The sequence below is a fragment of the Podarcis cretensis genome (genome assembly GCF_951804945.1).
Source record: "Podarcis cretensis genome assembly, chromosome: 14".
In the NCBI taxonomy this organism is placed as follows: domain Eukaryota; kingdom Metazoa; phylum Chordata; class Lepidosauria; order Squamata; family Lacertidae; genus Podarcis; species Podarcis cretensis.
The window spans coordinates 27,779,235-27,803,746 of record NC_137183.1 but is presented as its reverse complement, the minus strand read 5'-3'; the positions used below and the strand labels follow the sequence as shown (position 1 = coordinate 27,803,746).

General features: G+C 44.4%; 2 protein-coding genes across 5 annotated transcripts in view; one reads left to right on the top strand and one right to left on the bottom strand.

Annotated features, from left to right (window-relative positions):
* Positions 1-4,802, bottom strand: part of IQCH (IQ motif containing H) — an 82,074-nt gene extending 77,272 nt beyond the window's left edge. For 2 of the 4 annotated variants that reach the window (XM_079953003.1, XM_079953005.1), the window contains exons 1-3: positions 4,627-4,797; positions 661-777; positions 207-304 (exon numbers count right to left, since the gene is read on the bottom strand). In XM_079953003.1, the coding sequence (XP_079809129.1) occupies positions 207-304; positions 661-777; positions 4,627-4,677 (266 nt within the window). In that variant the 5' untranslated portion in view covers positions 4,678-4,797. Of the gene's footprint in view, positions 1-206; positions 305-660; positions 778-4,626 lie in introns of all 4 variants that reach the window. The other 2 variants (XM_079953004.1, XM_079953002.1) reach the window with 2 other exon arrangements.
* Positions 4,791-24,094, top strand: AAGAB (alpha and gamma adaptin binding protein). The gene is made up of 11 exons (XM_079953032.1): positions 4,791-4,835; positions 4,942-5,101; positions 11,128-11,318; positions 14,911-15,007; positions 15,491-15,580; positions 16,703-16,786; positions 18,714-18,796; positions 19,226-19,310; positions 20,442-20,546; positions 21,563-21,612; positions 22,508-24,094. Exons 1-11 carry the CDS (start codon positions 4,806-4,808, stop codon positions 22,583-22,585), a joined length of 1,053 nt encoding a protein of 350 aa, XP_079809158.1. The 5' UTR covers positions 4,791-4,805; the 3' UTR covers positions 22,586-24,094.
* The last annotated feature ends 418 nt before the right edge of the window (positions 24,095-24,512 follow it).

Genomic DNA, 24,512 nt, shown 5'->3' with positions numbered 1-24,512 from the left:
AGAATCCTGAGAACAACTAGTCCAATTTCTGCTATAAGATGGAAGGCATGTCTTCTGATACAGCTTTTTGTGTGTGGCTTTTTGACTATTTGTAATATGCCATATGAACTCTACAAACACCCACATACTACAATTAGAATATAAACATCTATATTTAAAAATTTACAGATAAAGTAACATACACAAATAAATTCCAGTACTCTTACCATTTGGACACCTGTCTTGAACGCAGATCCACATTAGAAGGTGACGAAATCGTTAGCACAGTTTGGTTTACAACATTTAAATACTTTTCAGTGTGTTTCTGTTCAGGGATAGGGAGAAAGAAAATATAGGATATTGAGGTGATGGCAGAGCTACCTCAGCCAGCAGATCTGAACAAATTTTGAGCTTTGAAAACAAAAATGAAAGACATCACCCCAGGCTCTGAATTTGTCTGAGTTTATGCTATGTCTAAGACAGACGTATAATGCTGAGCACCCAAAACGTACTGTCACTGCTCTAAAATACAATACTTGGCACTTCAAACCATTTACTATTCAGAAACGGAATTTAGAAAGTGATGAGGTGTCACATTTTCACTTGAGGATAAAATACTGATTAACACTTTCACTGGGAGATGTTTCCCCATTTTTGTTGGAAGATTCTCCATCCACTTACCTTTAATCTGTTCTCTGTACTTTCAATAGCAGCTTCAAGGTTCTGAGCATCCTGCAGTTCCCAATCATGGCTGATGTCTCGCAGCTGGTCCTTCAGCTGCTGAAGATCTTCTTGAACCTAGAAAATTAGTTGAAACTTGCAGTAAATGCATGCATCATCAGAGGATGTAAATATATTTCACAGAAACTGAAAGCAAAACAGATTTATTAAGCACTGCACACAAACACACACTTCAGGGAGCAACCTCTGCAATTTTACGGAACACAGAAGAGGAGATGAGCAGGTTGAAAGGGGCAGGGAGGGTGTAAAATATTCCACCCCAAAAAGCATGCAACAGGGGGGGAAATTTGATAACTATCTATTTCTTCTATACAGGCTGCAATCCTAAACACACTTATTATTTAAAATGTATAATCTGCCTTTCCTCCCTGAAGGGAACCCAGGGCAGATCACAACAATAATATTATATAAAATAATGGAAACAACACCGCAACATATCACAGACAGTACTTAAAATCAAACGTGCAAAAGTTTCATTGCTGGGAAATGCAATCAGATTTTTCTTTATAAACCTGCATAGGGTTGCACTGCTTAACTGCAATCCTACATAATAATAATTTGTTTATAATAATAATGTTTAACAGGCTATTGTATTTTAATATTTTTGTTGGAAGCTGCCCAGAGTAGCTGGGGAAACCCAGGCAAATGGGTGGGGTATATTATTATTATTATTAATACCCCATCCATCTGGCTGGGTTTCCCCAGCCACTCTGGGCGGCTCCCAACAAAATATCAAAAGCACAATAAAACATCAAACATTAAAAACTTCCCTAAACAGGGCTGCCTTCAGATGTCTTCTAAAAGTCAGATACAGTCATACCTTGTTTTGCGGCTGGGATCTGTTCCAGAGCCCCGGCCGCTAGCTGAAAAGGATGCAGGGTAAAGTGCCATGTCTGCACATATGCGCGGAACAGTTTGCACTTCTACACATGTGGCAAACCTGGAAGTAACCCATTCCGGTACTTCCAGGTTTCCCGTGGACATTCGTTGGAATGGACGCTAGACAAAGCAGACATTCGTGGAGGTATTACTGTAGTTGTTTATTTCCTTGACATCTGGTGGGAGTTGTTTATTTCCTTGACATCTGGTGGGAGGGCGTTCCACAGGGCGGGTGCCACTATTGAGAAGGCCCTCTGCCTGGTTCCCTGTAACTTGTGAGGGAACCACCAGAAGACCCTCGGAGCTGGACCTCAGAGTCTGGGCTGAACGATGAGGGTGGAAATAAGTCCTATTGAACTTAATGAAACTGGCTTCTGGGTACATATACTTAGGATAGTACTGTCATATTTCTAACCCACGTCATCCAAAATGCTTGAGGCAACTTACAACATAGTACATCCATAAGAGAAAGGGAAATAAATATGATGAAAATATCAATGAAATACACTGTCGACTTAAAATTACCTCCAGGAGCTTAACCGAAAACAATAAAGGTTTGCAGCAGTTTAAGCCTGGACTTTGGCAACACTCTAAGAACACAGCAACCAAGTTATACAGTAACTCCATACATCATTATGAAATGAGCATCATATTGTAACAACAAAGAGGGCATTCTTAGCAGACTGCCAAGATGGTAATGAGACAAAGGACTGGAGGTATTTTTTAAAAAATACACAGAGCCCAGTGCATGTGGGCTATGTTTTTCAGCTGGAGGACCACATTTCCTTGTGGGGAATCTTCCAAGAGTAGCATGCCAGTGGTGGGTGCAGCCAGAAGCAAAAGTGTGCAGGGCAACAAATGCACATTTTACCTTTGTGTCATAGGCTTCATTCCAGTCTCACAAAGGTCACAGCCTACACCTACCCCACACTAGCCTCCATCCAGTCAAGCTAGAGGAATTATCACAGCCCAATGATACATCTCAGCCAAACAAAAGCACTTGAGAGGTGTGTGAAGCAGGGTTGGGGAAAGGGGTTACCTGGGGAGCGGATGTGGTCTGGTGAGAGTCCTGATGTCCAAAGGGAGAGGCCACATTTGGCTCCCAGGCCCCAGTCAGCCTATTAAACAGGAATGGACAGCACAAGCACCTCAGATTGTACCTGGCATGAAGAGGAACTCAAACATCTGATGGAACATGTTTTCTGTAACCTTACTCATCAGAAAGCATGCATATTGCTGACAACAAACTCCAAAACTCTGGATAACCCCACTAAGCAGTTTCATGTAGATATTAAATAGCACAGGGGAGAAAACTGAACCCTGAGGAACCCTCACTGGAGGCTCCACAGGGCTGAAGAGCACTCCCCAAGCATCCCCCTCTGGAAATGACCATCCAAGTAGGAACCACCACAAAGCAGTGCCACCCCCTCCTAAGTTAGACAAACTGTTCCAGAAGGATACCATGGTTGATCATCTACCATGAAGTGACTTTTGCAAGATCTAAGCTTTGCAAGATCAACGCAAGGGTCTTCACTGCAGACTAATCAATTGTGCTACCTAATTCTAAGCATAGCTTACTCAGAGGCTAGGCCCAGAGTTCAATGGACTTTATTCACCAGTTAAGTGTGCATGACATTGCAGCCTCAGCTACTATGGAAAATCTCAGCTCCCTTGAAATTTTCAATAAACATTGCTAAATCCGATCATTCTCTGCCAAAAAGCTACGCTTCAATGTGCAAAAGGAGAGGAAAAATAAACATTAACATTTGAAGAAAGCTGGGAGGCATCAAGGCAAGAGCTCACAGAAGTTACGTAAAAGGTTCAATTTGAAAAACAGTTGGAAGGAGGCTCTGGAGCAACCAAAGCATAGAATGTGTTTTTATCTTTCCTATGCCCAGAACTCAGTATAGCCCACATTTCATCTTCACAACAATCTTTTCAGTTGGGTTAGGGCAAGTATGTGCATGTGTGAGATGTTTGTCTTTATGATGCCACATGACTGTTTTTAGTGAGATAGTTTGGTTTAATTTTCACTACCATTTCAGACTGGTGAGGGCTGATTTGATTTTAATTCAATACAAAAACAGGGCAAGTCCCCACACATAGACATCTAGCATGTCAGAAGGCTTGGCCACAGCCCTCCTTTCTGATATGCTTTTTGTCTACATGGAGGGACTCCTTTTTGCATGGAGAGGCACAGGGACTGACCACTTCAGAGAAGGCCACAGTGAGCATAATGTGTGAAGGGAGATTTGCACTTGGGTTGGTGTGGCTATGTGCCCTATGGTGCAGGAAACAGTCCTCTATTTTAAGGAGTCCTCTATTTGTTAGGCTGACCAGTCAAAACCTGGTTTAAAGAAATTCTAAGAAGGGAGTGGCGAGAGCTTTAAGTTGCCCATCAATAATCAGCAAACCTGAACAGCAGAGGAACCACACTAAGTCATCAGGTCACAATGTGCCAAGATGTATTTCTGTTTAGGAAATAATGGAAGCTGCTTTATATTGAGGGAAACCACTGGGCCTGTCTACTTGCACTGAGAGGTGCCTGTTCTCCAAGCTTTCTTTCAGCCAGGAGGTATTCTCAACCCCACCAGGAAATGCCATCGGGGATTGAATCTAGGACCTATGATATACAAAACAGATGCTTTACTACTGAATTACAGCTCTTCTCTAAACATGTCATGGAACAGTTTAAAATGCAAATGTAAGCTTCCAGTGTGCTTATTTTTAAATGTGCACCTACGCATATGAATTAGCATGTGCCACTTTTAAGTAAACCTTGTGGACGATGCTGCTGCTGCTCCTCGTCTTTTCTTCTTGGCATTTTGTAAATGGCCAGCCTAATCAGGGTCTTCAGGGCCTCAAGGCCATCCCTGCGTCCAATGGGAGCGACGCAAGGCTGGGTGGGCGCGGGAGGCCATAAGAGCAAAGGTTCATGGGAGTTTGGTCAAGTGGCCACAAGACCAATAGAAACGAGGCTTGTGAGGCGGCCGTGAGGGACCTGACTGCAGTGCTATTTGGACCCACCTGGACTAAAATGCGCCCTATCTCCGCCCCCGGCCCGGCCACCTCAGCCATGGGTCCTGGCTGAGGCTCCCTCCCCACAGCGGCGGGACTGCGGTGCACCACGTGACCGTGGCCTTAGCAACGAGACGCGCGGCCCGGGCGGGACCATTCCTGTCAATCTGAGGGGTTTTTATGTGGAGATGCAGCAAGGAGAAAACATAAGCCCTAGGGTGAGGCGGAACCCAATGTTTCCATCTCATTTCACATCTCGTTTCCTCTGCACAAAAGACTTAAACCTCAGTCCACAAACATTCTACGTCTCTCTCCCCTCACCAGGGCGGTAATAGTACGACCCAAATGGCCCGGAAGGGGCGTGATCTAGACCGGAAGAGGAAGCACGGCCGTTTCAGAACCTCTCTAGCGGGTGTCATGGCTGTCCCTTGCGCCTTAATCACGAGCTGCGCCGCCGAGTTCCCCGGGGAAGAGCTGGTGAAACGTGAGTCGGCTCGACCCCCGTCAGCCTTGTTTCTTTTAAACTGCTGCGCCGTGGCGTCATCTCCCGGCGCCGCCTCTGATTTTGGCGCCGTTTCTCGTGGGATTTTCACCTCCCCCGCAGCTGCGCGTCGCAGTATTTAAGAACTTCCTCCCCCCTTAAAATGCAAACTAGTTACTCAGTTACGTGGAGTTAGACTTGGAGCCTGTTTGCCAACCCCCGAGTTTCCCTCCTCTAAAATCCGGGAAATAATGGAGTGTCCACGAGCATGTGCAGAGTGTCAACAACAGACCTGTTTTCGGTGTCAGGCTTGAAAATAGCTACTAATAAACGGGAGCGAGCGAGATAAAGCAGACTTTAGGCCTGTGCTGATTGCTCTTCCGAAGTGTGAGGAGTAAAGTGGGTTATGGAAGGTGCTCAGAGATCAGACGCTGAACCTTTGTATTCATATCTTCAGACTTGTGAAGTAATAAAGAGTGCTTTGGAGTATATGCAGAGATCATTTTACTTGCCTCCTTGGTGGCCACAGTCAGTCCTCGCATAGGTGGGAAGGGCTGTCACATTGGAGACCCATTTCCTCTCCTCTCTTGTCCTTCCTCCAGTACCTCCTGTATTCTGCATTTCACATTTCTCTTGATCTGGTGTTCTCCAAATCTACCTCTTTGGTATCTGCCATCTGTACGGCACACAATATCTGTACAAAACATTGCAATGCCACTTTTCTAGTATATGCCCAAAACAGGTTATAATAAAACAGTTAAAACATATAATTCCAATGAAGTAATTGTTAGGCAAATGGCAGCAATTTAAAACCCCCAGAAACAAAAGGCATTGTCTGAATCCTCATTTGTTTGCAATCCGTTAACCATAGCTGCTGTTTCTCATATAATGGGAACTATGGTTAACTCTGGATACTTAATCTATTTTTCTCCTTGTGCAAAGGGACTGTGGGTGGATGCAACAAAGCTTTTACATAATCTGGTTTATTAAACCAAAATTTGATCATGTGAACAGCCTGTAGATTTTCTTGCAATTCTGTGAGAGGTTTTCTGAAGTTTACTCCAGCAGGTGGCTCTCCAGATACATAAAGCAGGAGCTCTGTTTGCATACTTTCCCAAACCGGAGAGAATTAAATGAGATCACTTTAAAAAGCATTTGAAGGAATCACAACTACTTATACTATGAAGTAAGCTGAATACCTGTTGGGAACACTGTCAAAAGTCAGGCTAGAAGGAATTTGTAGCTTGCTAGAGCAGCTAGTTAGTAACATACAAAGAATTGTGTGTGTGTGTGTGTTTGTGTTCTGGATTGAAGTCATAAAAACAGCCACCTATTGATTTGAAGTGGAAATTCCGCTTTTGCACAGTCACTGTCTAGTCTCCTGGGTAGGCTGGACTGGAATCTGCGGCAATATGATGTTTTTATATTAATTGATGTACCATTACATATATGAAATACAACAAAACAAATAACACAAATGCATGGAGAAGAGAACATATAACCAAATATGAATGCAGTCATAGCTGAAATCATCATACAAGTATATTACAATGTGATTACTCCCAAATCAGATTTCCAAAACAATAATTGAGATGACAGGAGGTTGAATCTCTGGCACCCCTGTGTTGATGTATATATGAGTCTTGCTTAGTTGTGTCTGCGGTCATTTGTTGTACACTCCAGTGGTACTACAGCTGAAATCTACCTGGGACCACAGCTGCTGATGTGGACACTGCCTTCAATCCTGAGTGAGAGAAGGTGGGCTATATCAGTGTGGGGAATTGTTACGGGTTGGCAGGCCAGATCCTTATCCCTCCACCATCCCCATAGGCCTATTTTGACAGATGGGTGGGATCACCCACCTGCCAGTAATAAAGACACCAGGTGATTGATGCGTGTCAAAGTTCAAAGGAGGACACAGTGATCAGCAGTCAGCTGATTGTCACTTGCAGCAACATCCTTTGAAGATGCACGTTCAAGCACCAATCAGCTGGTTGATGCTGGGAGTAGATCTTCAGAGAAGCTCCTTGTAAGTAACAGTAAGATGAACCTTGGTTGCATGAAGTCCTTTTGAAGTCTCTGCAGAGGAGGAAATGCTTCTTAAAGTGGATTATTTCACCCTTTGCAGAAAAAGCAGCTTGCATTCAAAGTGCTCAGGGAACTGGTTTGAGTACAAACTGCTGCCTCCAATGTGGGGAGAAAAAAAAACCTTCAGGAGCTTAACTTGAAACGAGAAAGGACTTCTGCTTTTGTTTGTTCTTGGCTATAGCTCATAGTGAGAAGAGAGATTAACCACAATTCCTGGCACGGCATGGCAGTAAAAGGAGCAAGGTGGCTTCAAGCACATTTGCAGAATCACAGAAAGCCATATCATAGACAAACAGGCCAAACCCTACGGCAAAGGATAAATAGACATAAATCTGACACCAGGAATCACAAGACAGAGAAACCAGTAGGAGAACACTTCAATCTCCCAGAACATTCTATACAAGATCTCAAAGTAGCTGTCTTATTACAAAAGAATTTCAGAAATAGACTGGAAAGAGAAGTTGCTGAATTGCAACTTATTACCAAACTTAAAACCATGGAGAGACCTGTTCTCAATAGAGGCATTGGATTCTTATCTCATTATACATGATAAAGCTATTTTTAGCCATCTCACCCCTTGCTTTTTCCTGTAAGACCAACTGCAGTCGTTAACAGTCGTCAACAGGTTTTCCACACCTATCAGCCATTCCCACCACCCTTCTGAGTAATACCCCTTCCCACCCTCTCACTATATATAAGGGTCTGGTGACTTCTGTTTCAGTGTATATGAAGAAGTGTGCATGCACACAAAATCTCATACTGATAACAAACTTAGTTGGTCTCTAAGGTACTACTGGAAGGATTTTTAAAATTTTGTTTTGACTACGGCAGACCAACACGGCTACCTACCTGTAGCAATATTATGGTTTGCCTTACTGCGTCATGTGAATCATACCACTGCGTATGTGATTTAAGCAATTGTTCAGTCTTCTTGCTTCCATTGTTCTACACTGACCTCTTGGATGCAGAACCGGCCCTCTGGTTCAGATAGGAGCCCATGTCCACCCCTGTTCAGCGTAGTTCACTTTGCAAATGTGAGTGAGTTGGGTGCCTGCTGCAGCAGATCTTCTTTGTCAGAGCACAGTAGGAAGGTGTCAAAGAGCTGGCTTGCGTTTTGTGAAAACACAAACCACAGAGGTTGGCCTTGAGGCGAGCTGAAGTGTTGTGGTCACCGAGTGTGTCTGTTGATTTTTCAAAGCTCTTTGGATGTGAAACCACAGACCTTCCCTATGGTTGTGAAGATCAAAAATGAAAAGCGAGCAATTCCATCGAGACACGGTTGTTTCCAAACCCACGTATTTTTGCCTTTATAGCAGTTTTCTGAAAAGCCTTTTTTGGGGCCAAAAGCAAGTGTGGACTTGAAAGCTTATCCTAAAATGGTTATGTTCTCTCCAGCTAGATATAGAAAGGTATCATTATAGTGGGAGGGCTCTATGATATTTGCATGAAAACGTACACTGCTTTTGAGGGAAACTTCTGAAACCCAACGGCTTGAGTGCATCTATTCCAAGGTTCTGGAGGGCTTGTGGGTGCTATTGCACGCTAGTGTGTGGGATGTAAGTTAAAGTTGGAGCTATTTGATACAAATGGATCACAGATGAATCAGGTTGCCTCTCCCTTTGGCTAGACTAAGAGCTACTTTTATGGGAAGGCCACTTATGGGATGAAGGTGGGCCACAGCTCCACCCAACCCACAGAGTGGGCTGCCAGGAAGCCCTGCTGCCACAGTCATCTCTCTCTTTACACACTTTTTGTTGTCTCTGTGTTAGCAACTTGAGCAGGGAAACTGGCATTCCTTAGTGACTACCTTGGCCTCCACAAACCTCTTGTTCATTTCCAGAAGCTCTTCTCTGGGCCTTATCTCTGCCTATGATGTAGTAGTGGTGACCAGAAAGAGAGCTTGGTTTGCTGTGACCTACCTGAGAGGTCTTAGTATTAGTGTTACCATTTGTTTACAAAATTTCAGACTGTGTTTCATTGTGTCATGGGCTATATGAAATTGTGCTCTTGTTTTTATTGCTGATCATTTTATTTTAAAATAGTTTTGAGCTATTATATGAGAAGCGATTCATAAATCAAATCAATTAAATAGTAATTTCAGGGCAGTTTCTTATGTATTACCACAGGTATCAAAATAATGTAAAATAAAAACAGCCATTATGTATTACCACAGGTATCAAAATAATGTAAAATAAAAACAGCCATTAAACACCCCACCCCCAAAGTAAAACAGCAACATGAGAAAATACAAAACTCAAGAAGTGGCAATCACTAATTTTCCTGGGAAAATAAAAATGCTTTCACTTGGTGCATCCATGCCTCCATGGGAAGGGAGTTCCACAGTTGAAGGAGCCACAACAGAAGGTCCTTGCATCCCTACCCAGGGGCCAAGCTCACCAGTTGGATGAGAAGAGCCTCCACGCAGTCTACTGCAGGGTCTGGAATGGTTGATATTTTCCCAGCAGTAGTCACCATGATGCCTTTCAGATGCTGTTGATTTACAGCTTCCATCAGCTAAGGCTGATGGGAGTTAGAGTTCATTTACATCTGGACAGCACCATGTTGGCTAGCCCCGAGCATGTTAACACGTTTTATAACTGGCTTTAGAATTCTCATTGCCCTCCTGAATTTTAATGATTTTATGGATTTAGCTGTAGGACCTTCAAGTTGCAGATACAGTGGAACCTTGGGTTTCGGACGTGATCTGTGACGGAGGCATGTCTGCAACCCGCAGCATTTGTAATCTGCAGTGCTGCTTCTGCGCATGCGCGTGATGTGATTTGGCGTTTCTGCACATGCACAAGTGGCGAAACCCGGAAGTAACCCTTTCTGGTACTTCCAGATTTCCCGCAGTACACAACCTGAAAACGTGTAACCCGAAGTGGCTGTAACCCGAGGTACCACTGTACCTAAATGAGATGGCAATCCTAGGCTTACTCGTATGAACACTCCTGTTTTCATTGAGGTTGTGTACAGGAGTGCAGACTCACTCTCTTCTCTCATTAGACTAGAGTACTATTTGGTGTGTGTGACATCTCTTTCCTTTGGTCATAAAGCTCACAGTGTGGTCAACACACTCTCTTACCTTCTCTGCTACTTTGCATGGTAGCAAAATAAGAATGGAGGGATGATGCAATCTGCTTTGAGCTTGGAGAAAAGGCAGGGTTGATAAGTAATAAATAAACAGAAGGGGAAAAGAATAGTAGTCATTTAATACTCACTAATGGCTTATTAATGGAATAGTGGGAAAGGACCATAGCTCAGCGATAGCATCTGCTCTGCATGAACAAGGTCCCAGGCATCTGGGGAGACCCCTGCCTGAAATCCTGGAGAGTTTCTAGCAGTCAGTGTGGCAAATACTGGCCTAGATCAACTTGGTATAAGGCAGCTTCTTAGGCACCCACCAAAATGACGTCAACAATGCTGCAGAGGCTTTGGTTTTATTTATTTACAGCAGGGGTTTGGAACCTACCTTTCCCTCCTCCTCACTGGGCAACTTTGGCAGATGGGCAGGCAGATGGAAAGGGGCTTTCCTTTGAAGTTGGTCTGCAAGTAGTTTCATCACTGACTGCTTTGAAGTGGACTTCAAGGTGATTTTGCTGCACCTTTATGTACCTCACACCTGACCTCATGAGGGATGGGGCAGGTGGGTGTGGTTTGGGGAAAATGGCCTCCTGGGTCTGATTAGGAGGTTTCCCTACGACTGGTGTGCAACATTTTTATGCCCCCCTTTAACAACAGATTCACTGGGTGATGAAGAGAGCATCTGACTAACATTAACAGCAACCCGTTCCCTACAGTAACATCTGTTTGGGCAAGATTGTGCAAGCATTTTTGGGTGTCCCTCTTTTCTCTCCCCACTCCCATGGCTTCCCAAAGAGGACAGGGGCTGTGAGGTCATGATCACCACCTCTTAAGGTCCTCCATATTTCCTCTTTCAGGTATCATTGGGACAAATGAGCTTCCCGAAGATGTTTCCACAGGCAGCGGAGCCCGGTTTTACCCCTGGACAATAGAGAATAAATACTACTCGGCTGACATCCATCTCTGCGTTGTGACAAATCAGTTCCTTGTGACAGCTGAAATTGCTGAGTCAGTGCAAGCCTTCTTGGTTTATTTTGACAGCACATCAGTGAGTACTTCAGAACTTCAGTGCCTGCCTGTCTTAATGGATCATGTGTGATCTTTTAAAATTGCTGCTGGTTTTGCTTGCTAGTTTGTTTTGCTTTCTAGGAGGGGGTTTGGTCTTGTTATTAGAGTTTACTTTTTGTTGTCAGTTTCCTGTAACCTGCCTTGTGTATTTTTGTAGAAAGGCAGGGAATGAATTCATGAATAATAATTTTGATCTCTGCAACCCTCTGTCCCTGGAAATTATAATGGCCAATTCTGGAACTGACAAATAACTTGGTAAGTTCCTTGAAAGTGGTTTTAAGGTTGCCTGCCCCAAAACTGAGGTAAGGAAGAACTTGTAAAAAGCAACAGGGAATTCTTGTTTATATTTTGCTCCCAGACTCTCAGGAACACCGTCATGTGATAATTCCAGCATGGATATTTATGTGCCTTTAAATGTTGGCTACCTTCTCCTCATATTAAATTGATGCAGTTGTTAGAATGTTTTTCCCTCTCTTCAACAACACCTATGTTGTGTAAATTAGCCTTTGCCAACTTGCTCTTTTGGATCACAATTGCTATGCTGGCTGGAGCTCATGGGAGATATGGACCAAAACATCTGGAGGGCACCAGGTTGCTGAAAGCCTTTTTGGCTGTGTTTTTAGAACAACACCATCCCAATTTTGGAAATTCCAGCTGAGCTACGTCATTACCATTTCTGTTACACATACATAATGCTAGTAGAAAAAAGTTTCCTGAGAAATTGTTAAGCAATTTCTATTTGTTTTATATAAATTTGTATAGCAGTCAGGGGTTGCCAGTGTGGACTAGTTGGACTCCAGATATATAGTTAGGTTCCCAGCTTCCATCAACCCCAGCTGGCAGAGCCAGTGATCAGAAATACTGAGTTGCAGTCCAGCAAAATATGGAGCGCACCACTTTGACTACCCCTGGATAGTTTCTGTTTACTTGGGATAGCTTTATTACATATGTTATTGTGAGAGGGTCTCTGTTGTTGTTGTTGTTGTTGTTGTTGTTGTTGTTGTTGTTGTTGTTATTGTGAGAGGGTCTCTGTTGTTGTTGTTGTTGTTTAGTCGTGTCCAACTCTTTGTGACCCCATGGACCAGAGCAAGCCAGGCACTCCTGTCTTCCACTGCCTCCTGCAGCTCAGTCAAACTCATGTTCATAGCTTTGAAAACACTGTCCAACCATCTCATCCTCTGTCATCCCCTTCTCCTTGTGCCCTCAATCTTTCCCAACATCAGGGTCTTTTCCAGGGAGTCTTCTCTTCTCATGAGGTGGCCATATTGGAGCCTCAGCTTCAGGATCTGTCCTTCCAGTGAGAACTCAGGGCTGATTTCCTTGAGAATGGTTAGGTTTGATCTTCTTGCAGTCCATGGGACTCCCAAGAGTCTCCTCCAGCACCATAATTCAAAAGCATCAATTCTTCCGCAATCAGCCTTCTTTATGGTCCAGCTCTCACTTCCATACATCACTACTGGGAAAACCATAGCTTTAACTATACGGACCTTTGTTGGCAAGGTGATCTCTCTGCTTTTTAAGATGTTGTCTAGGTTTGTCATTGTTTTTCCCCCAAGAAGCAGCTGTCTTTTAATTTTGTGACTGCTGTCACCATCTGCAGTGATCATGGAGCCCAAGAAAGTAAAATCTTTCACTACCTCCATTTCTTCTCCTTCTATTATCTGGGATGTGATGGGCCCGGTGGCCATGATCTTCATTTTTTTGATGTTGAGCTTCAGACCATATTTTGCGCTCTCCTCTTTCACCCTCATTAAAAGGTTCTTTAATTCCTCCTCACTCTCTGCCATCAAGGTTGTGTCATCTGCATATCTGAGGTTGTTGATATTTCTTCCAGCAAGCTTGGGATTCATCCAGCCCAGCCTTTCACATGATGAATTCTGCATATAAACTAAATAAACGGGGAGACAATATACAGCCTTGTCGTACTCCTTTCCCAGTTTTGAACCAATCAGTTGCTCCATATCCAGCTCTAACTGTAGCTTCTTGTCCCACATAGAGATTTCTCAGAAGACAGATGAAAAGGAAATGCAAGAAAGCAAAGAGGGTCTCTGGCTATATTCAAATGTTGTGTTTACCATTAGGCAGCATTACAGTATTACATTTGCACTTTTGTAACAGCATTGTTGGTTAAATAGTAAACTTGACATCAAAGTTTTAAAAACTTTTTTGAAAAAGTTTCTCTAGCTCCCAGTGGACTACAACGCAGAAGTGCTCTCTTCTCCATGCGCCAGAAGATTGGTTCATTTCCAGAAGGAAGACCTTCCACTTTTGCTCTAGAGCTAATCTTTCTGTTGCCTTCTCAGCAAAGAGACACAGGGCTCTCTTGTGACAAGCACCTCTTCTGGTGGCATAGTGTTTCATTGGTTAATGTGCATTTTAGTGGGGTGGACTCTTGTTCCTTTTGTTAGAGTGGCATCTGCCAGGTCTAGCATGTACATTGCTAAGCTGAGGTATATCACTGCATCACAGTGGCACTTCGAAGGAAGTGGGCTGTGACTCCTCCAAGGAGGACATCTTTGAGGCTGACAGTGCAAGTTTCTGTTTTGATGCTTGTAAGATTTCCTCCCTGGAGTGAAGGTGGTTGAAAACAAGAGTTACAAGTAGCTGAACCACTATCTAGACCTGTTATCTTTTCTCAGTTTCATTCACCTCTGTGTCTAGTCAAATTTGAGGTGCTTGTTTGTTGCTAAGTGGTCGCAATTAAAGGACAGGAGGAAATCAAGTGTGGAGTAATTGAGCAATGTTCTCAAAAGCAATCTTGGAACCCAAATCTCTTTCCTGCCCCATCAAAAGCCAGCATTTACAAGCAAGAGTTGGATTTGCATTCCAAATCCCACTTCGTATATATCCTTGAGCAAGTTGCTCTGTCACATATTCAGTTCCTGTCAAACTGCAACTGTAAATGATATGCCTTCCACTGCTGCTCTGTGCGCAAATTAGGAGTGTGTTTCATTTTTCACAAAATGATCCTGATTCCCAAAATAATTAGCCAGAGCAACTAGATAAAGACTTACAACCCTGTCCTGTGCCTGTTGACTTGTCTGTCAGTCTTCTGCATTTTTCTTTTTTGCCCTTTGTTTGGCAACTGGGGGCCAGGTAAGCAGTGCTTGGGTGGTGGGATTTGACCCAGTGAATTCTAGCAGCTGGCCCCCGATCGCACTAAGGACATCACATTAAAATATATTTATGTCTTGCTTTTTTTCACATGAGTTTCAAGGTGGCTTTTCTTCTGGAGATGATCTCTTGTATTTTAATCTCTCTTACTCTCAGCTGTGCTTTCTTATCAGGGCTATGTTATTTATTTACTTTGACATTTATATACCGCTTAATCATTAGCATTTCTAAGTGGTGTACATAAAAATAAACTATGCAGAGAATAAAAATAAACTATGCAGAGAACCTAAACACTGCCATAAAATGCCTGCTGGAATAAGAAAGTCTTTGTCACTGTGCACCTGAAGTTCAGAAAGGAGAGTGCCTCTCTATAACGGTACTTAATGCACTTTCACTTGTAATACTAAAAAAAAAATACCCAGAGAAGAAAGCCAGCAACCTCTGTATAATTTTTATAGATCTCTGGGTTGGACAGCATCTCTACGTGGCTCCCTCTCATAGAAGAGTGGCTACCAGAAGTGATGATCTTAGTCTGTGACAGAGTCTCTGAAAATGGTAAGGCAACAAGGCCAGGCCTTTGGGAGGGTGGGCATGACTGTTCTGGCTGGGGTTGATGGGAGTTGAAGTCCAGAATGCATGGCAAGAACTGGGTTGGCGAATGCTGCTCTCCATCCTAGTAAGATAGCATGGTTTGTGGTTATGTGCTGAATGCTGACCCTGACTTTGTATTTATATCCCACTTTTCTTCCATCATGGGACTCAAGAAGGCAATTTGAGTTCTGTGTCAGCTGAATTGATCAGGTTGTTGAAAGTCCCACCTTCTGTTCTGCAGTTTCCAGCCTTTAATGGCAGCATAAATTAGTTTAAGTGTGATAATATATGATGGCAAGAACAAGTTGCCCATATATAGCTTCTAGGACAAAATAAGAACCTTCCCTAAGGCATTCCATCCAAGGAGCTCCCAGTACTGTGGTTCTAATGTGGCTGCAAAAGGAAGTGCATCTATTGTTGGAAAAAACCAGATTCCATTTATTTTAGGCATCAGCCGACAGAAAGCGCAAGAGTGGTGCATCAAGCACGGCTTTGAGTTGGTGGAGCTCAACCCAGAAGAGCTGCCAGATGAGGACGGTGAGTTTCTCTCCACTTCCTCCTTTCATGAAGTTAACTTTGCTACCTGCCTGCCAGTTTCTGCCTAGAATTCTGCAGATTCTTATTTCTGGGCACACTTCTTCTCTAGCTTCTCTGCCTGCACTGGTGCCGTCTGTTGTTGGTGACAGACACAGCACCAGAATTACGAATCAGCATTGTACCTTGTGCCCTAGCTGCAAGCTGCCTGCCAGTGCTTTAGGAACATAAGATGCTGCCTTACACTGAGTGAAACCAGCAGTCCATCTAGCTCAATATTGTCTACACTGACTGCCATCGGCTCTCCAGAGTTTCAGACAGGCAGTATTTCCCTGTCCTGCCTAGAGAGGCTGGGGATTGAACCTGGGATCTTTTGCATCCAAAGTGGATGCTCTGCCATTGAGCTATGGCCCTTCCCCGTGAAACAGCATGCCACAACATAATCTCTTTCCTAGTTTTAAAAATTGCTGGTTTAGAGCCCAGTGGGAAAATTTCAAGGTGATTCATCAGTTTAACAATAAAATTGAACCAGCTAAATTGTTTCCAGTCTTTCGATGGCATCACAGTTTCTCTGGCTTCTTTTGACTCTGTGCAGGAGAAAAGTTGTTGGTTGGTGTTCCTTTGTTTTTTATTTTTTTAACCCTTCTTCGTTGCTTCCAATTTGAAAACTGAGCTAGAGCAAAAGTCAGCTTGGACAGAGAGCAACAGCTGGCTGAGAACTCAGTATTACACTTTTCATCTTTGTTCCAGGCTCTTTATTTGCATCTCACTCTCCTCCAAAGGTTCAGGATGGGTAATACATTTTGGGGTGTAAGTTGAAAGTAAGAGTGATATTATGCACCTTAACCAAAGGAAGTCTGTGTCGTTTTGGGAAATTGAATGAACATATGTTTATCTTCTGAATATCTGAGAAAGTTCCCCAGAATTTACAGAATGGCTTTAAAAAATAAGAAACAGCAACATTATCACAGGCTTCTTTGTGTGTTTAAGTAAGTGCACCCAGAATTCCTAACTAAATTAAGAGTTGGTGTCTTCTTCCCAGTTTCTTAGTTTCTTAATCTGTTGATTGGTTTCTGAAGAAGCCTTTTTAAAAGCACATTTCCTTTCCCCTCTCTGCTTCTTTAGACGACTTTCCAGAATCGACAGGAGTGAAGCGAATCATCCAAGCCTTGAATGCCAATGTTTGGTCAAATGTGGTGATGAAAAATGGTACGTCATTTTCAATCTGCTTATTAAAAACAGTGTCTCTTCCTCTGTAACCTCCTCTGCTCTCTTACTGCTTTGCTCAGGCTCCTCTTCATGCCATCATTCTGCGTCAGAATTAGCACTCGAGGCTTATGAGAAATTAAAGCTCATTCAAGCAGAGCCCTGGCAGCCAAGCCACCAGCCTCAGCTCGCTCTAGCCCCTAAAACTAGAAATGAAGCTCCCTCTGGTGCTCTGTGCTTCACTTCTATATTTACAGCCTTCCATCCCATCACAGAGCAATGGCTCGGAGCACATCTCCTTTTAACAGGGTCTGAAATGGCCTGGGTTGCAGGAGGCACCTGGCTGGTCTGATTCTCCAGCTGCTTGGAATTGGATGCATTTCCCTTGCAAGTGAAGAGAAACAAAAAGTTTCTGGATTGGTCAGATAACGTCACCTCTTTGGACATATAATTACATTTGAGATGTGATACTAGCCGGAAGTAGTGTTGACACCCTGGATTGTCTTGCTCCGTTTTCCTTTCCCTTCTCCTTTCTTCCTATATTCACATTCATTCACATTTCTGCCTTTCCTTTCCTTAGGGCGATGTACCTTATTCTTCCCCTCTCAGTTTTTCATCACAATAACCCTGTGAGATTATTTAGGCCAAGAGTGTGACAGGTCCAAGGTCACCCAGGGAGCTTCGTGGCTGATTGGGATTTGACCCCTGGTCTCTCTAGCTCCTAGTCCAGCACTCTGACCACTGCACCACCCTTTCCACTGTGTTTTCTCACCTCAAAGACTTCTAGGTGGGCAGGGGTGAACTTGTGTGGAGATTGACCTTGGGGTTTTGCATCCCTGTATCATGCTGAAGGGATGCGGGTGGCGCTGTGGGTTAAACCACAGAACCAAGGACTTGCCAATCAGAAGGTTGGTGGTTCGAATCCCCGCGACGGGGTGAGCTCTCATTGCTCGGTCCCTGCTCCTGCCAACATAGCAGTTCGAAAGCACATCAAAGTGCAAGTAGATAAATAGGTACCGCTCCGGCGGGAAGGGAAACGGTGTTTCCGTGCGCTGCTCTGGTTCGCCAGAAGTGGCTTAGTCATGCTGGCCACATGACCGGGAAGCTCCCTTGGCCAATAAATCGAGATGAGCGCCGCAACCCCAGAGTCGGTCACGACTGGACCCAATGGTCAGGGGTCCCTTTACCTTTACCTCTCATGTCATACATGACAGTTGAGACTCTGTGCTTTGAATACTCCACCCTCCTTAGTTCCATAATAACAGAATGAGCCATCAATGGTATCAGAGCACATCTGCTCATTTGGGGGAATGCGCAAGGCTAACCACTTGGTGGCTTTAAGGTGGGAGTTTTCAGACCTCCTTTCTTTAAGTCGACACTCACAGATGTTAACACATCACAGCAGAGCAAACTCTGTAGGACTCCACCGGGGAGGGAAATTTCCCTTTGATTGCACAGATGGTTACAAAAAACTCAGGGGGCTTCTGAATTTAACTTCAGTGTGGCACCATTGTAGCAGATGGCAGAAGAGGTGCCCCCACCCTTGTAGCGCAGGGGAAGCCTGCTTGGGAAAGTTGTTATGTCCTCCCTGGAGAACAGCCTAGTTACTGGGCAGACATCTCTCTCTAGTCGTGGCTGGTGGCTTAAGCAAAATGGGGTGGGGTGGAGGTTAGAACTCACCTCTAGCCCAAAATGGTTCTTACATAGGAATTCTCCCCCTGGTTATCCTTTATCCAACCCTAGATCTACAGCCACAGCCTTCTCCCATGCTCCTTATGTCAGTCAGCTGATCAGCAGCTACACGAAGCTCCTGCTTATGTTTTTATACAGCGAGCCCACCACACACACAAAGTGATACAGGAAGGGCTTCTGCTTCCCCCTTGAAGCTGGCATCACTTCAAGTGTTAAACCCACAGCTCTTTCTTTTCAGATGTGAATCAAGGCTTTGGCTTCCTTCCTGCTTTAACGGGCACAAGTCGCAGACTTAGGACAGAAGAAAACGAAGCTCCAGAAGTAAACAGTAATTTTTTTTAAATCCTTTTTTTTAATTCCCCCTACCCCTTCCACCCAAAAAACCTTCTTTGTCCATCCTTTCTTGCACTCCTGTCCCCTTTATTGCAGCTGTGAGCTTCCTTTGTAGGTTAAATTGGTCAGTTTACAGGTCCATAACTTAAGCTTATCACAACCATGAGGACTAGGAACTTAACTTGCTCTTTACCTTTTTAGAAAGCCCAAAACACCTCAGATTCCATGGATGCTAAATTCTTTGCCCAGTACCAAATCCTGCTGTGTTCTTAGCAGTGGGGAACAAAACCAGTCCTGTCAGGGCTTGTGGGAAAATTCCCTTCCACGTTGGTCTGGGACTTGTGGCCTGTGGAAGCCAGAAGACCAGCTCTCTTGTTGCATCTGTTGTATCTAATTTGATTTCTCCCTCCCCACCAGCCTGATCCCTTGCCAGTGGAGAGAGCTGTCGATGCAGGAGAAGACGTGGCTGATGCAAACAGCCAGCAAGCTGACCCCGCTGCTGGTGAGGAATTATCTTTTCTTTGGGAGAAAACAGCAAGAAAGGCCAAACTTCTTGCCGGGAGCAGCTAGGGCCCTGCCCCTCCAGCAAGCAGCTGGCAGGTCACAGCTGCCCATTTGCCCCAATGCTGTGGGCTGAATTCGTTTGAATTGGGGGGTGTCTTTGGGTCCACGCCTTTGCCCAGTGCAAAAGTATATGGTCTAAATCAGGCATAGGCAAACTCGGCCCTCCAGATGTTTTGAGACTACAGTTCCCTTCAACCCTGACCACTGGTCCTATTAGCTAGGGATGATGGGAGCTGTAGTCCCAAAACATCTGAAAGGCCGAGTTTGCCTATGCCTGGTCTAAATCCACTTAGCTTTTCTTTAAATTTCTTAATGCAAATCTAACAAAAAGAGAAGACACCTGATGTTGGCTGCAGCTGCTGTTAGTAATTGTCATTCAGTGATATGTGTGTGTGTTTAGTGAATTGGGTTTTTTAATTGGTGGCGCTGTGGGTTAAACCACAGAGCCTAGGGCTTGCCGATCAGAAGGTTGGCGGTTCGAATCCCCACAATGGGGTGAGCTCCCGTTGCTCAGTCCCTGCTCCTGCCAACCTAGCAGTTTGAAAGCACATCAAAGCACAAGTAGATAAATAGGTACTGCTCCGGCGGGAAGGTAAACGGCGTTTCCATGCGCTGCTCTGGTTTGCCAGAAGAGGCTTAGTCATGCTGGCCACATGACCCAGAAGCTGGACGCCTGCTCCCTCAGCCAGTAAAGCGAGATGAGCGCCGCAACACCAGAGTCGGCCACGACTGGACCTAATGGTCAGGGGTCCCTTTACCTTTTATGTATTCTTATTTACTTGTTTTTCTTGTAAACTGTGGCTTAAAAATTGTTGAAAGAAAGAAAAACAGCACCTGCTCACATTAGTTTTTATATTTATACATATATATACACATACACATACACATATACATATACATACAAACACACACACACACACACACACACACACACACACATATATATATATATATATATCAATCCTGACTTGTAGATTAATATAGGTAGTCAATATGTCCAAATAGATAGCCAAAGGAGATGGGCTGCAAATGTGGATATACATTCATTCTGCTCTTATGAATCTTGTAGATCCTATGCTGGATATGGATATTCAAGAGCTCGCAAGCCTCACTGCAGGAGAGGGAGACCTAGAGAACTTTGAGCGATTGTTCTCCAAGCTGAAGGAAATGAAAGGTACTGCCTGTCTCGTGTATGACACAGTCTCTTGCAAGCCTTTCTATTTGGGCCAGCAGTTCTTGACCACATGGGAGGTTTCCTATTTGTTTTTAATCTGGGAGTTAAGATTTCAGTATAGATTCTACTCAGCTTTCTGTTTTCTAGTGGTGGGTAAAACTCCTTGTCAGACTTGGGGGGGGGGGGGAATGTTTTCTAAAACTTGATAGCTTGGTTTTAATCTGAGCTTGCTTCATCCCCAGTGATGTCACTGAGATGGCGGTAGAATGTGACTCTTCCTCCTTGCCACTCTTTGTAGCTTTCCCAACACAGTCATACCTCACATTGCGTCCACTTCAGGTTACGTGTTTTCGTGTTGCATCCCGCAGCAACCCGGAACGGGTTACTTCCGGGTTTTGCCGCTTGCGCAGAAGCGCTAAATCGCACCACACGCAGACGCGGCACTTTGGCTTGCATCAGTTCCATGTTATGGACGGGCCTCCGGAGTGGATCTCATCCATAACACGAGGTTCCACTCTAGTGGCAGGAAAGGTATTTCCTCCTCCTACAGAGAAATGCAAGTGGCCCTAGAAAAATTGAATTTCCCAGTACTCCTTGCACCTGGCACGCTGCTATAACAGCATCTCAGGCATGGAGGAGGAGAGGAAGGATGCAGCCTGCCTCCTATTACCTTGTTAGCACAGTAATGGTAAATGAGAGGTTTAGGAGAGAGCAAAGAAGGAGGATTAAAAGCTGATCCAGAGATGAATGTTTGGCCTTTCAGTGCTATTTTTATGCTTGAGATGAGCTTTATGAGCTGTCCAGATTCTTATTTCTCATTCAGGAAATATGCCTTTTAGGTGCATTGCTGGTTTGGTATCTGGTTCTTCAGCAATTAAAGAACCAGTGCATACTTTCTATTTTCAGGCTGGTCCCTTTTGTGTAGTTTTCTTTCAGCTTGGCCAGTTCTCCCTTCTGCTCTTTCTCGACTCTTGACCAATTTTGACAGTAAATTCCTTTCCTTTTCATTCCTATAGAAAAGGCTGCCACGCTGCCTCACGAACAGAGGAAACTGCATGCAGAAAAGGTGAGGATTTCAGAAGAGTTCAAAACTGCCCTTAAAGAGTCATTCTTGGCCAGCATTTCTAAGTAGAAATTGTTCTGCAAGCATTCTAAGCCAAAAATAGCCTAAATCAACTATTTGGGGGGGGGGGGGGCTTTGGTACTTTGGCTCATTGGCATATTATCAACTAGATTCTAGTGGCCTTGCCTTTCCCGCAGTTAGCGAAAGGAGACTTTATGGGAACCTGCTTAATTTGGTTTATCTTTAGAGAGAATTTCAATGTTGTTTTGTTTGAGACCACACAGATTGGCCCTTGTGTACTTAACAGAGGACATCCACTCTTAACCATGGGTGTGTAAATGAGAGATGGTTTCTAGGACCCATGTACCTATGGGACCGCCTCTCCTGGCATGCCCTGCAGAGGACCTCAAGGTCCACAAATGACAACACGTTGGAGGTCCCAAGTCGCAAAGTAGTTAGATTGGTCTCAACTAGGGCCAGGGCCTTTTCAATACTGGCCCCGACTTGGTGGAACGCTCTGTCGCAAGAGACTAGGGCCCTGCAGGACTTCACATCTTTCCGTAGGGCCTGCAAGACAGAGCTGTTCTGCCTGGCCTTTGGTTTGGATTGCCTGACCCTTATGTTTCCCTCCCCTTATGGTTTTGATCTATGGGCTACTATTAAAATGAGGCTGCATTTTAAGTTATATTTTAACTTGTATTTTAAATTGGTATTTTTTTATAAAAAAATATTATTGTAATTTTACTGGTGTTAGCTGCCCTGAGCCTGGCTCTGGCCGGGGAGGGCAGGGTATAAATAAAATGTATTATCATCATCATCATCATCATCATCATCATCTGCTGCAGGAGTGTGGCATCTCCTGAGACTTTAACCTGTCTTGGTAACTCTTGAATCGTAGGTTGCCAAAGCATTCTGGATGGCCATCGGAGGAGACAGAGATGAGATTGAAGGCTTGTCTTCCGACGAGGACAACTAAGGCCTGTATGTTGTGACGAGGATTGTTTCTTGCGTACCAGCCATTGTTGGCTGCCATAGCGATTTTTCTTTGACGAAAGGCCTAGTTTTTTGCATTGGGTGCAGCAGCGGCTGGAGAAAGACCGACTCCTTGCTCAGTTCCAACACACTGAAACGTGGATGGCCCCGTTGTTTGTTTCCTTGCCTGGATCTGTCGACGGGAACCTGGGAACTATCAAGTCAATGAAGCGGCAGATGTGTTGCTATTGCATCTCTGGAAGAAAAGAAAAAATCATGGTCCCTACCCAACCCCAGCAGAGAGCTGTAAAACATCTCTTTGTGAAACTCTCATTTGTGTACTGTTTACCTCCGCACATGCACATCTTTTCATTTGCCGTCATTTCGAAGGAGAGACCAAGACCAAGGGCGGGGGGCAGATAATAATCAGCAAGCCTTTGTTAGTGGGATGGGGGGGGGGAGTGATATTTCTGGATGTACTTGTACATGATGGGAAAATCTGAGACCAAATGGTACTCACACAGGCTAAAATGCTTTTTGAATATTTATCAACTTTTTGTCATCACAATAGGCATGAGAAAGGTGTGGTTTGAAAATGTTCCCTGCCTGTCCTATCCCCACCTCCAAACCCCACCCCCAAATTCCTCTTATGGCAGCTGAAAATGTAGGTGCAGCAGTAAACAGGCAGGAGAAAGGCTTGCGCAGTCCTGTAGTATTTTATAAGCACCAGTTTCCTTGCCCTCTGTACCAGCTCCCAAGTAACTGGGCAAGGTGAATGAAACGGAGTGTGGATGATTGCAACCCCAACACCTCCATTAAAGAAGGGCAGCTACTTCTGCAGTTTCTAGGGCAAATGATGGGAGCATCTTGCTACTAGAGATGGGGGCAGGTGGGAGAAGAGAAAGAGGATGCCCAACCAAGAGGCTTGAGGACCACAGCTAGTCTGTCTGGCTCTCATGTCACTGTAGTAGTGTATGAATGAGTGTGGTGCCCACCTCCTTCCAGAAAGCAGGGTTAGAGTGTCACTGTAGTCAAGAGTTCCTACACATATGGAGATTTTCTCGATTGCTGCCTTCAAGTGTAGCCACTTGTGGTCAAAAGCTCTGTATGCAATCCCCCGGGAGAGGGGAATTTTATCTCTGACCAAGCAATGGCAGAATATAGGATTAAATTCACTGCAGCAAAGGAAGAATTAAACTGCTTTTGGTGCAAACAAAGTGTGGATAGAAACAGCATAAAACTTGAGTTTGCACAAGCACTGGCATTTCCTTTTCTGCCTTTGAAGAGTACAATCCACTGATATTTCCCTGCATAAGGGAAAGCCTTGGTTGGTTTCTTACTCAGCATCATTTTATCACCGGGGTGGGGAGGGGCTTATGCAGGGGGATTTCCCTCGTAGATGGTGATCTAGACATTAATGGGAAAACCCACAGTGAAAGCCTATTGTACCTCTTGTGTTTCTTTTGTGTACTGTAAATGGGCTGAATAAAGTTTGTTATCCATGAGCAGTAAATCTTGAACCCTGGCATTATAGACAGTGAGGAATAGTTCAGGGTCATAAACTAAATACCGTATTTTTCCGTGTATAAGACGTTTTTTGCTTAAAAAATTAGGCAAAAATTGGGTGTCATCTTATACACGGATAACGAATGCAGGGGGCGGGCGGGAGACGTGCAAATAATGGTAACAGCAAGCAGGAGATTGGCAGCGGTGAACGGCCATATGATTGGTGCTGCGGCAAGGCCTGCTGGCAATTGGCTGCGGCTGTGGCAATTGGCGGCTGTGGCAAGCGGGCGGACGATTGGCGGCTGAGGCGAGGTATGCGATTGGCAGTGGCTGTGGCAAGCAATTAGCAGTGGCAGGTGAGTGATTGGTGGAAGTGACCTGCTCCACGCCCCCCCCAAAAGCTAAAAAACTTAATTTCTTAATTT